This window comes from Oncorhynchus mykiss, chromosome 7, assembly GCF_013265735.2.
Source record: "Oncorhynchus mykiss isolate Arlee chromosome 7, USDA_OmykA_1.1, whole genome shotgun sequence".
Classification (NCBI taxonomy): domain Eukaryota; kingdom Metazoa; phylum Chordata; class Actinopteri; order Salmoniformes; family Salmonidae; genus Oncorhynchus; species Oncorhynchus mykiss.
Window position 1 is genome coordinate 17,668,370 of NC_048571.1, and position 13,024 is coordinate 17,681,393.

Here is a 13,024-nt window from a genome sequence, read left to right on the forward strand (position 1 = left end):
ATATATTTTGTTTTAACAAGTAATACTTTTTTCTCAAAAAACAAACACCTAAAGATTCTTAAATAAATAAATAAAGTAGTCAAATGTTTAGTATTTGGTCCCATATTCCTAGCACGCAATGACTACGGATTACAGATAATCTTGAATGAATTGTGAATAATGATGAGTGAGAAAGTTACAGAAGGTCAAAGATCATACCCCCAAGACATGCTATCCTCCCCGTTATTGGTTATGGTGAGAGGATAGCATGTCTTGGGGGTACGATCTTTGAACCTCTGTAACTTTCTCACTCATCATTATTCAGGATTCATTCAGGATGATCCGTAACCATGGTAGCATTCATATTAATGTGGAAGTGTTTAGAAACACATTCTATTCTTATTTGCATTAAAAGTGAATCCAAAATGACACAATACATGATTTACCATTCATTACTATTGGCCACAAAATAATCTGAAACACAACCAAAACTATGTAATTAGGCAAATGCATCCAACAAGTTTGTAGAGTCACGTGTTCGGAATATGGGAACTCAACTTTTGACTACTTTATATATAAGATTTTTTTATTTTTATGTATGTGACTTATTCAATAAAATCTCTTTCTCTGAGCAATTGTATTAGTATAAAATAATATAATTTCCCTATAAAATGTCACATACAATATACATGAGCTCAGTATTTTAATTGTTTATTAGTCATCAGTCATTATTGCTCATATTTATTAAGGGTGTCAATAATTTAGGACCCCACTGTATGTAGTGCTCATGAAGACTTTATATTATACTATATGAGTCCATTATAAATTGTAGTTCATGTTTAGATCATTTCAATTTAGATTTAAAGGTACACTATGCAGAAATCGAGCCGCCATTTCCTGGTTGCTAAAATTCGAATAGTTCGCCTAATTTGATTTTTAGTGACAAAGCAAGTGAATTTAGTGTAGTGAATCATTGTACCATCTAAACCGCTGTGAAATATATTTTACATAACCAAAAATATTGTATTTTCAGCTGTTTGAAGATGGTGTACAAAACCAAAAGTGAAAGACTCAAAAACGAAACTTAAGAAATGGAAGCATTGTAATAACACAGACAGAACAGATCTACCGCTTCTTAGACTTGCTTTCAATGAGAATGACAGATCTATAACTCACATTTCTATGTGACTTTGGTCAGGTCCCCCAAAAAGTTACATATTGCAGCTTTAAATCCTAATCAGAATGATCATATAACTTGTTACTTTTTTTTATGGAATATACATGCTAATTCTATACTTAAGCATACGGTCCGAGGAGGTGTGGTATATGACCAATATACCACGGCTAAGGGCTGTTTTTAGGCACTACGCAGCCCCCGAGGTGCCTTATTGCTATTATAAACTGGTTACCAACGTAATTAGAGCAGTAAAAATAAATATTTTGTCATACCTGTGGTATGCGGTCTGAAATACCACGGCCATCAGCCAATCAGCATTTATGGCTCGACCCACCCAGTTTATAATTAGAAATATACAACCGTATCCTCCTCCAAGCATGAAAACATGAATCCATAACTTCCCAACACTGCTTTTTGCAAAAGCAGCTCTATATCTTAGGCATCAACAAAACCACCCCCCTGTAGACAAGCACATCATGAGGCGCTCTCTTGCTGTGTTTTAATGCATTCTAAACAGACTGCCAGTACCCATTAGATTCATTATGCTTTAGAAGTGTTAGTGTCTGTCAGATAAGACTAAAGAAGAAGAGCAACAAAGGGGAAATGCATCATTAAAAACAGTGCAGATGCAAAACTTTAATGCTGAATTTGAAGGTACTGTTAATAGCTTTTTACTTTCACACAAAAAATATGTTAAACACACCATCACTCTTTATTAGTCTCCCCTCATGCTCCACACGTTGGTTTACCCGTCACGACAGTCTCCTGCTGGTGTGTTACGATCTGTGATGTCCTCTGTTCTGAGACACTGAATCCCAGATTCTGGAACACACTCTCGCTTTCGGCCCAGGACTGGTGGAAGCTCTTCAGTAGGTCCTCGGTGGCGGCCTCCACAGGAACTGCCATCTCTTCAACCGTCCCTTTCACCACGTCGGCATAGGAGGGAGGGAGGGGGCGGGTCATGTGGCTCTCAGAGTGCATGCTGGTCTCGCTCCTCACCCCTCTTGTTACGGTGCCAAATTCATCCGTGCCAGAGAACTCCTCAGTGACGGACTTTGTTTTGGAGTGCCCCGTCGGTTCGGCAGACTCTGATTCTCTCCTCTCTCTCTCCTCTTGTTTCTCCCTCACTTCTTTGAGAGCATTATGATCACCCAAGTCAAAGGCATTCTTGATGGCCTTGATGTTGAAGGCAGGTGTTTCACCGGTTTTTGGCGTTTTGGGGTCTGCCTCTGGATCTTCCGTGTCACTTCCCAGTCTATCCGTGATGATCATGGGATCTTTTCTGATGTACAGCTTTGGTTGTGGGGATTCAAATTGATTGACCAGCTTTGACAGGTCAAGCCTAGGGAGATCCTCTTTCATTATGTCTATATTCACACCCTCAGGAACTTCCTCTAGATCCTCTGGACCCAGGCGCTCCGGGATTTCAATGGGGTCCTTCCGCATGTATGTCCTGCTCACCTCTGCCTTCTGAGCTTCCTCAAAGAAGAACTTCTTGTCTCTGACAGTCATCATGGAGTCAACCATATCAGCCACATCCGGAGTCGTCGTCCCAGTCTCCATCTCCTGTGTCTGCATGTGGATCTCAGGTTCAATCAGCGCTGGGGAATCCTCTCTGTCAGAGGCTTGCTCTGTGGTCAGAAACTCAGGCATGGGTGGGGGAGGGGTCATGCCTCGAGAGAGCTTCGCAGTGGTGTCCTTCAACTTGGCTAGCTTTTCTGAGCGGCTCAAGGTGGGAGAGGGCGTGGCCCTACAGAACCGAGAGGTAGGGGTGCGGGGAGGGGGAGGTGGTGGGGTTGGGGTGGCACCAGACCTGTATGACAGAGGAGGTGAGGGTGTCACTGTGAGGGGTGAGTTTGTTCTCCTCACTGATTCAATGCTTATGAAGGTAGGTGAAGGTGTTCGCATTGCAAGCATGGGAGAAGGAACTCTGGGATCAGGACCTTTTACTTCAGTCAGCTCCGGCTTTTTGCTCTCATGAGAGATCTTCCTCTCCTCAACCACTTTCTTATGGGTTTCGACTCTTGACGAGCCAATGCTTATTTTAGATATTTTGGCTGTTGCTCCTCCAAATCCTTTATTTTCCAGTGCTGGTGCAGGTGGTGGTGCAGGTGCTGATGCAGGTGGTGGTGCAGGTTGTGGTGCAGGTGGTTGTGCAGGTGATGATGCAGGTGCCGGTTCACTTTCCTGTTTTGCCGTGGCTGCCATGTGTCCTTCTAAGAATACAAGTTTTGCTTGTGCTAGATTTCTCACACGGAAAATGATCTCTGTGAGCTTCTTCTTATTCTGCTGAACAGCAACCTGTGTTAAATCACGCGTTTCCTCCGCCCTCATCAACCAGTCAGGGACCCCACTAAGTATTGTCCTCACTGAGTTTGAATCCATTTTCCCTGGATGAAGCTGCTTAATGTTAAATAGCAGCTTCTGTACCATTACACATTTCTCTGCATCTGTGCTCTCCTCCACTGATTGAGCTGAGCTTTCCACCATTGATTGAGCTGCTTCTGTCTGTGCTGCTGCCTTCCCTGCAATGTTCATGGAGACAGCCGTAGACTCTGCCTTCGACCTCTCCTGATGCTGCTGCATTTTGCTTACTTCTCCTTGTTGTTGGAAAGACTTGACCTGCTGCTTGTGTGTGCGAACCTGCTGTTCCTGTTTCTGGAAGCTCTGTTGAACTACTCTCGCATTAACAATCACTTGCTCGTGCTTCTGAATGTGCTGTTCCTGCATGCTTTGTTGACTATGGGAGACAGATATGTGGCAGTGCCCTGGAGCTTGAGCTACTGGCATGGGAACTAGCTTTGGCTCTTTGGGCAAAGGGACTTTAATGGCTTTCTGCTTTGCCTTTGTCTTCATTTGACTTTCCAGCTTTGTTTCCTTGGCAACTGCAGTTTTCTCAACCTCCTCAGCTTTCTCCTGTGTCACATTCATCCCCACCTTTACGTCATTTTTTGCTGAGCTACTGGTGGCCATCTGGGTGCTCTCCTGAACTACTCTGGTCTCACTCTTAGAAATAGTCTCCATATCCGTTTGATGTACATGTAATTCGTTTTTCACTGCTCGTTGATCTTTTTCCACCACCTCACTTTTCTCTTCCTTCTTCTCTGTTGGTAACTTCACTGTTCTCACCTTGAAATTTGGTGTCACTTTTGGAATTTTGATTTTGGTGGGCTGAGATGGAATCTTTTTTACTTCCTGTGTGAGTAAGGCGTTAGTATTCTTTGCATCCTCTGCTACGGATGTGACGGCGGATTGGGTTTGAAGATGTACATTTTCCTGGACAATACTCTGAGTGGAGATGATAGACCGTGAGCTAGCATTCATACCACTCTGCTGCTCAGCTACTGAGGACGAAATCACATTAGATCCAGATTGGACTTTAATGTTGGACTCATGGTGAGGGTGAGCAGCAGGGACTGCAACAGACTGATGCTTGCCAGAGGAAACAGACTGATGTTTTCTGGAGGCAACAGATGAGGCGAGTTCTTTCCCAGAAGAGGCCATCGAGGACTGATCAGTGGTAATGTGTTTCTTATCTGAGGAAATATTTCCAGATTCAGAGTTTGATTTCTTATTTACCATGGAGATCAACGGTTTGCTCAGGGGGATATGTGATAAAGCTTTCTTCATGGGCGGCTCTTGTGATGCTGTGCATACTTTGCTTTTAGACTGAGTTTCCTCAGCCTGTTCATGTGTTACCTCTGAGGTCACTTTTGACTGCTCTGTTTTGTGTGCAACTGAGTGTTGTTCACTTGCAACATTGGTTGAGCCCATCATCTGCATCATATTAGTTGGAGGAGAGGAGGGAGATGTGACTCGTGAAGTGGCGGGAGTTGTGTCTTGTGACTTGTTTCTCTCAGCCTCCTCTCTCTGCACACGATACCTTTCCTCTGCCAGCATCAGTGGGGTTTTGAATTTACGGGCATATGGTTTAGGTTTTGCCACTGGTGCAAGTTCTGCAGGTGGGGGTATTTTGATTGGAGGGATGAATGCCTTTTTAGGTGGTCGTGGCAACACTTCCTGTGGTGGTTTTGCCACTGGGATTGGTGAAGGGATTTTAGTCATGGACACTGTCAAATCAGATTGAACCTGTGTGTTGGTAGTATTTGTATTTTCTTCCTGTTTACAACTGATTTCACTTTTGACTTCCTGGACTACTCCTTCCTCTTTATGTTCTGTTTGAACCGTCATTGGTTGAAAAGGTGGAGGAGTTGGTGGTGGTGCTGCTGGCTTTTTCTGCCATTTTGGTTTGACCAGTATTGGTTGCTTGGGTGGCTCAGGTTTTGGGATTTTGAATAAAGGCCTAGCTTTAAATGGCTTTCCAGGTGGTGGTGTAGGCACTTGGTGTGGTATTGAGTTTAGCTCTTGCTGTGAGGGCGGTGGAGGAAGAAAGTCTTGCCCTGCCACGGATGGTGGGGGTGGGGGAGAAGGGAAAAAGTCGGGCTCCCCGCATTCTACTGGGGGTGGAGGAGGTGTAGGCGGAAGGTCACTGTCCTGTCTCATAATCAGGGGACGGGATGTGGGAAACATTGGGCTACGGCTTGACAGGGGCATTGGGCAGCCTGCCACTGGTGAGGGCGCTGGAGGAAGAGACATCTCAGACTCAGAGGGTGGAGGCGGGGACGTGGGAGGAGGAGGGAAATGAATCTCAGGCGCCCCTTTCTTTAGCATACCTTTTCCCTTCATGTCCAGGTTCCGGAAATTTGTATTCAGATTTTTGACGTTGTGTTTTTGTGTGACAGTCTTATGCTCTGTCACTGTTGTTTGCAACTGTTTCATTGTTTTTGTTTCCTGTGTTTGCTTTGAAACAATATTAGTTTGAGATGTGCTTTGTCTTTCTTTCATCACATTTATGTCTGAGGCTGCTTCATTCTCAGTTATCTGATTGGCTGCTTTAATCTCCTTCATCTGATTCGTTGATGTATTATCAGTCATCTGATTGGTCATGTTTTTCTTGTTTATGAAGATGGGTTTAGGGGGTGGTGGTATTTTCTGTTTCACAGCCTGTTCTTTAACATGTGTCTGCTGTGAGGACTCAGACATATTGACTGTTTTGACCTGTGTGGTCACGTTCATGTGTGAGACTTGTGTTTCTCTCTGTGTTTCTTTCATCACATTTATGTCTGAGACTGCTTTATTCTCAGTCATATGATTGGCTGATGTATTCACAATCATCTGATTGGCTGCTTTATTCTCAATCATATGATTGGCTGATTTATTCACACTCATCTGATTGGATGCTTTATTTTCAGTCATATGATTGGCTGATTTATTCACACTCATCTGATTGGATGCTTTATTTTCAGTCATCTGATGGGATGATTGATTCACAGTCATCTGATTGGCTGCTTTAGTCTCTGTCATCTGATTCATTGATGTATTATCAGTCATCTGATTGGTCTGGTTTTTCTTCTTTATGATCATGTTCTTAGGAGGGGGTTGCATTTTCAGTTTCACACTCTGTTCAACACGTGTCTGTTCTTTAACTTCAGTCTGTTCTTTTACATGTTCCTGCTGTGAGGCCTCCAAAATATTTACTGTTTGTACCTGTGTTGTCATAGAGTGTTCCTCTTGGGTGAGGGTCCTGCTGCTCTTCACTGATTTGTTCTCGGTGTACGTCCCAGTGTGCTTTTGTGTGGTGTCCTGTGATTTACTGCTCTGACTCTGAGACAGGTTTTTCACAGCAGGGGCTAGATTGACTGTGACGTTCTCATTCTTAGCCACATCTGGGTATTCATGGTCCATCACTTGCTGTGTGGGTAATGGATTTTTCACATGAGCTCTGGGAGCTTTCCTGGGAGGATACTTTCGTACTTTCCGATTGGAATATTCTTTTCTCTGCATCAGATTCTTTATCGCTCCTTTAACATCTCCCTTTATCACCTCCTCCTTCTCCATCTGTGATTGCTCCTCATCCTGGTCCTGCCCCTGCCCTTCGTAGAGGCATTTTATGGAGGTCTTCACATCTCCCTCAGTGCTTCCCCTGCGTTGCATTCGTGGGGATGTGGATGGTTCTAGTAACAGCTGTATTGTGCCTCTCACGTCCCCCTGTTCACTCACTTGGTGCTGGTAAAGCTTTTTCTCACTCGAGGCCTCATGCAAACCCTTCAGCGCAATATGAATGTCTCCCTTTACAATCTCCTCCTTTTCCATCTCTTTCACTGCCTGCTTAGCCTCTTCTAGTGATTTCAAGGTGCCTTTGATATCGCCGGGCACTAAATCCTCAACAGTTACCTCAGTCTTGGTGGTCGCCGACTTCTCTAATGATTGGAGGGCTCCTCGGATATCACCTCGGACAATTTCTGGCTTTTCCATTTCCTTGGCTTGGTTTTGAGCCTCCTCCAAAGACCTCAGAGTGGTGTGCAGGTCCCCTTTCACCACTTCCTCTTTCTCTATCACGACTCTCTTGCTAATAGTTTTGGTTAGTGAGTCCAGGGCCGCCCTCAGATCTCCCTTGACAATTTCCTCTTTCTGCAGGTTGTCCAGCAAGAGAGCAGGTTCCATCATGAACACCTTCACAGTGTTGTTGACATCACCAGGGACAATATCGTCCTCAGCTACTGTGCGTTCAATCTGCTGTTGATTCTTCCTTAGTGTCATTTTGGTTTCCATAACGTCGCCGCCAATGATACGTTCCTTCTGCGCCTGTTCTTGTTCCTCATTAGGTTCAAATTGGAGTTGTTTGAGGTAATCCAGTGCCCCAGATTCAATACAGGTGGAGTAAAAGCTAACGTTACCCCTCTCCGTGTCTTCCACCCTTATCCTTTTAGATTCCTCTGACCCTGGGTTGGACAAGAGACTGTGAAGGGTCCTACTGACATTGCCTTTGATGATAACCTCCTTCTCAATGCCACCACCGTCTTCCTTATTGAGGAGGGAGTATATAGTCATTCGCACATCTCCCTTTTCATCTTCTTGAATCAGAATTCCACGTTTTGAGGAGCCCTCCTCCTTCAGTAGGTTGTTGATGGCCTCTTGAATGTCGCCTCTGAGGATTTCCTCCTTCTCAACATTGAATCCCTTTTCTTGGTTGAATAGCTGTTTTACTGTTGTGTTGATGTTGCCTCTCTCGTCCTGGTCTATGACTATCCCTTTTTCTGTAATTTCTCGTCTGTTTAGGAGGTTCATCATGATGTTGTTCAGATCCCCTCTGATCACCTCCTCCTTCTGGATTTCTGGAGCATCTTGGTTCATGAGTCTGTATTTTGCCATTCTGACATCGCCGATCTCATCCGTCTCAATGAGAATCCCTTGTGAGTCAACCATTTTCTGACAATACAGCTCTTCAAGGGTCTCTTTGATGCTCTTCCCCATTATTTCAGTTCTTTCTACACTGTTCTCATTAAATTTGGTTAAAGGAGTGGTTTCAAAAAGCCATGTTGTTGTCTTTACATCTGCTTGTGGGATCTCCTCCCGAGTGACAACAGTCTCTGTTCCGTCAGACTCTTTAATGCTGTCAAGCGGCTGTTTTTCAAAGAGCCACACAGACTGTTTGACATCTCCTTTCATCACTTCTTCTTTTGTCACTGTCTCCATTTCATCATATTCTGAGCCCTCGCCACGGATCTTATCGATGCTGTGTGTTTCAAACATCCACGAGGCAGTCCTGACGTCCCCTTTTTGGATCTCACTCACGCTAACAGTTCTAACATACTTCTGGGACAGTTCATCTGTCTCAAAAAGGTGTTTGTTTGTCTTCACATCCCCACCCTGGATATCGTCAACTGTTTTAGTCAACACTTTCATGTCCTCAGCGATTTCATCAAGAGGTTGTGTTTCGAACCTCCACCTGGCCGTGCTGACATCACCTTTCTGGACGTCCTCCTCAGTGACAGATTTGATGACATAGACGTCGTCTGTGTCCCTTATTGAATCCAGAGGTTTTGTCTCAAATAACCACCGGGCCCCCACCACGTCTCCTCTCATGATTTCTTCCTTTGTCATAGTGGTTACTTCATGGTAGTGGCCCTCTTTGTCACAGATTGCATACAGTGGCTGATTTTCAAACATCATGGTGTAGCTTTTCACATCCCCTTTTTCTATATCGTCCCTGATGATGCTCTGGAGTTTTGAAATTTCAGTCTCGGTGGACTCCTCCTGGATTTTATCGAGAGAGTAAGTCTCAAAAACGAAGCGTCCTTGACCAACATTTCCTCCCAGCACATCGGTTACGGTGCGAGTGTCCTTGGCTTCCTCTGTATCCTCGCGGATAGTGTCTATAGGTTGGTTTTCAAAAAGCCACGTGTTGTTCACCACATTTCCTTTCTGAATTTCCTCCGCCGTCAGGGTCTTCAGCTTATGCATTGTTTCAGATGAGGTTGAGGTCATGATGTCGGAAGACCGATTCTGAAAGAGAAACTTCATCCTAGACACATCTCCAGATTGGACATCAATCTTAGTCACCCTCCTGAAGGCACCACTCTCCTCCCCTGTGAGGTTCTCCAGGTTCTCTGTCTCAAAGAGGAAGCGAGCGTGATGCACATCTTTGCCTTGGACGTCCTCTTGTTTGACAGTGCAGGTTTTGAGAACGGTCTCCGATTCGGACTCGGAATGGTCACAGATGTTATCGAGGTTCTGAGTCTCAAAGAGCCATGTGCATGTTTTGACGTCCCCTTTGTTGACCTCCTCAACCTCAGTCTCATTCTTCACCTTATCTGCTTTCTCATACAGATTATCCATTGGTTGAGTCTCAAACAGCCACCTGCAGGTTTTCACGTCACCCTTCTCAATTTCAACACTCTCCTTTGTCTTAGTTTCATCTTCTACAGTGTTGCTGAAATGTTTAATACCATCAAGGGGTTGAGTTTCGAATAACCACTTGGCTGTCTTGACATCACCCGATTCAATCTCCTCCTTTGATATACCTTTTATAATCTGGAATTTATTGCTACTTTCATCAAACCCATCGATAGGACGTGTTTCAAACATCCACCTGCAGCTGCGAACATCTCCTTTTACTATCTCCTCACGTCGCACGGTTTTCACCTCGTGGTAGTGTCCCTCGCTGTCTTGCATGGCATACATCGGGGTGGATTCAAAAAGAACTTTGTTTGATTTCACAGACCCACTGGTAACACCTTCAACTTGAATTCTCTGTGCCCCCTCACATCTGCTTAAATCCAAGGTTTCAAATCTTTCCTTGTGATTTGTGACGTCGCCCTTATCAATTTCTTCAAGGTTTATAGAGCGTGTCATTTCCTTCTTCTCCTCCCTTATGTTTTCAAGTGGTTGACTTTCAAAAACCCACTTCTGATGTCTAACATCACCCTTCTCCTCCTCGGACGCAACCATCTTCTGAAGTTTCCCTACTTCAGCCAGATCCTTCAGGTTCTCTATTGGCACTGTCTCAAACAGATGTTTTGCTGATCGCACATCACCTCCTACAATCGCCTCTGAGAGTAAATGTCTGGCATTGGCGTTGTCTTTCAGAGTATCCATCTGCTGTGTCTCGAAAACCAGGCAGTGCTTCCGCACATCAGCTCCAATAATCTCCTCCTTTTGCCTGATGCTTTGCCATTCCTCGTCTTTAATGGAGTCCAGTGTCTTTGTCTCGAACAGCCACCTCCCCCGGTTCACGTCTCCCTGCGAGTTGCCCTCCATGGAGACTCCACAGATCAGCTTCACCTTGGCAGGGTCTTTGTTGATCATGTCCAGAGGCTGGGTCTCAAAAAGCCAGCGGGAGGTCTTCACGTCTCCTTTCTCCATCTCCTCCCTGCGGATTGCGGTGATCTCCAGTATATTTCCAGAGTTGCCCCTGATGACACACATGGGCTGGGTCTCAAACATCCGTGTGGTTGTCTTCACTTCCCCTTTGATCTCCTCAAGCTCTGACTTCAGGTTCAAGAAGTGGCTCTCCTCAATGGTCTCTGTGTGGCTGAGGGAATCCAAGTGTTGAGTTTCAAACAGATACCTGGCTGTTTTCACGTCCCCTCCTGTAATATCTTTAGTGAAGACAACCTCCAAGGCTTGCTCATCCTCCTGGTAGATTTTATTCAGACAATCCAGTGGCTGGGTCTCAAAAAGATATGTGGCTGTTCGTACGTCTCCTCTCGCCAGCTCGGTCAATTTCCCTGTCTGTACGGTGGAGTCTGGGGTGTCTGCACGCAGCGCATCCATGGGCTGGGTCTCAAACATCCAGGCTGTGTATTTGACATCACTTCCTGCAATGATTTCCTGCTCAGTAATGTTCTTCACTTCATCATCCTCATCTGGGGTGTCATCTTTAATGGTATCCAGCGGCTTATTCTCAAACATCCAGCGCATGGACTGCACCTCCCCTTTAAGGATCTCGTCCCACTCCAGGTAATCTCCCTCAGGGCTCATACATTCATCCCCACCACTGTTCTCAAACACATAGCAAGCCTGCTGGACTTCCCCGGTCATCTCATCTTCACTATCCAGCTGTGCCTGCTCGATCTCAGTGACGTCGGTGAAGTAGTCCTTCTCCATGGTCCTCCGAACCTCTGGGTGCATGTGCTTGTACAGGCGCTTCAGCTCATTGAGGTTCCTCTGCTTGGAGTACTGCTCCTTGTTGAATATGTATCTCTGTTGGCCAGGCTGCTCCTGAGGCGGGAGAGAGTCACAGCACTCGGGTACCTCCTGGGGCATTAGTTCAGCGGGTGGAGGAGGGAAGTGCTCCATGGTCTCATAATCCATGGATGAGGCTGAGGCAGCGGTAGAGGAAGAGACAGCCCCTGTTCTCATGGTGGATGAGGTTGAGGCATCGGTAGATGAGGAGACAGCCCCTGTCCTCATAGTGGATGAGGCTGAGGCAGCGGTAGATGAGGAGACAGCACCTGTCCTCATAGTGGATGAGGCTGAGGCAGCGGTAGATGAGGAGACAGCACCTGTCCTCATAGTGGATGAGGCTGAGGCAGCGGTAGATGAGGAGACAGCACCTGTCCTCATAGTGGATGAGGCTGAGGCAGCGGTAGATGAGGAGACGGCCCCTGTCCTCATAGTGGATGAGGCTGAGGCAGCGGTAGATGAGGAGACAGCCTCTGTCCTCATAGTGGATGAGGTTTCATAGCTCGTTGCTGCTGAAGCTTTGGATGACTGTTTAACAGTGGAGGAACTTTCATAGCTAGCTGCTGCTGAGGAGGACTGGTTTACCGGTGCCCATTGAAACTGGTTGTAATCCAGATCAATCTATGGTTTAATGATTGATGGAAAGAAGGACAGTGGTACTTGCAGTCAGAATATGAAGTGAGAGAAATGGAAAAGAGCAGAAAAAAGCGTAGAGTAGATTTAAGCAGATAATGAGATCTCTGAATATGTTTGTTTTTACACAAAATTCTCACGTCATCCAATTTACTCAGTACACACTACCCTGAAAGTGATTTCCCCTGCTTTGATGTTGATATCATGGCATCGTCTATAGACACACTATAATGGCCATGTAGATAAACAGACTTCATCATTACCTTAATTTGCTTGCCCGGCGTGGCCTGTTCTATCGTCTTCTCATACTGCTGCTTCAAAGCCTGAGTGGAGACCTTTGGTAAGTCCTCTCCTCCTATGACCCGAACTGAAATAGAAACAGGAAGCAGTTGTCTCATTAAATGATTCTCAGTTTGAAGCCCAGTTGGTTTGGAGGAAACTAAAATTGTGTCTTTAAAACCTACCATTTCCAATTCCGAAAGTGGCACTGATTAACCTATTCCCAGTTGCAATATTTTTTACCTTCCTATGCCTTGATTTAATTTGTGGCCATGCACTGAATTTCTAATAGAAAAGCACCTGCGATACAATTCAATTCGACACCTCCTCTGTAATTTAGGCTTGGAGAATAATCTCCAGATTTTCAACAGTCATTACTATACAACGTACTCTCTAGGGTGTGATCAAAAAAGGCCAAAATGTAAATAT

At 45.2% G+C, this 13,024-nt stretch overlaps 1 protein-coding gene across 4 annotated transcripts in view; it reads right to left on the reverse strand.

The window, feature by feature from the left end:
- Positions 1-13,024, reverse strand: part of LOC110528801 (xin actin-binding repeat-containing protein 2) — a 49,422-nt gene that overhangs the window by 2,857 nt on the left and 33,541 nt on the right. For all 4 annotated transcript variants that reach the window (XM_036982838.1, XM_036982839.1, XM_036982840.1 and 1 more), the window contains 2 exons: positions 12,580-12,683; positions 1,906-12,304 (listed from right to left, as the gene is read on the reverse strand). In XM_036982838.1, the coding sequence (XP_036838733.1) occupies positions 1,906-12,304; positions 12,580-12,683 (10,503 nt within the window). The remainder of the gene's footprint in view (positions 1-1,905; positions 12,305-12,579; positions 12,684-13,024) is intronic.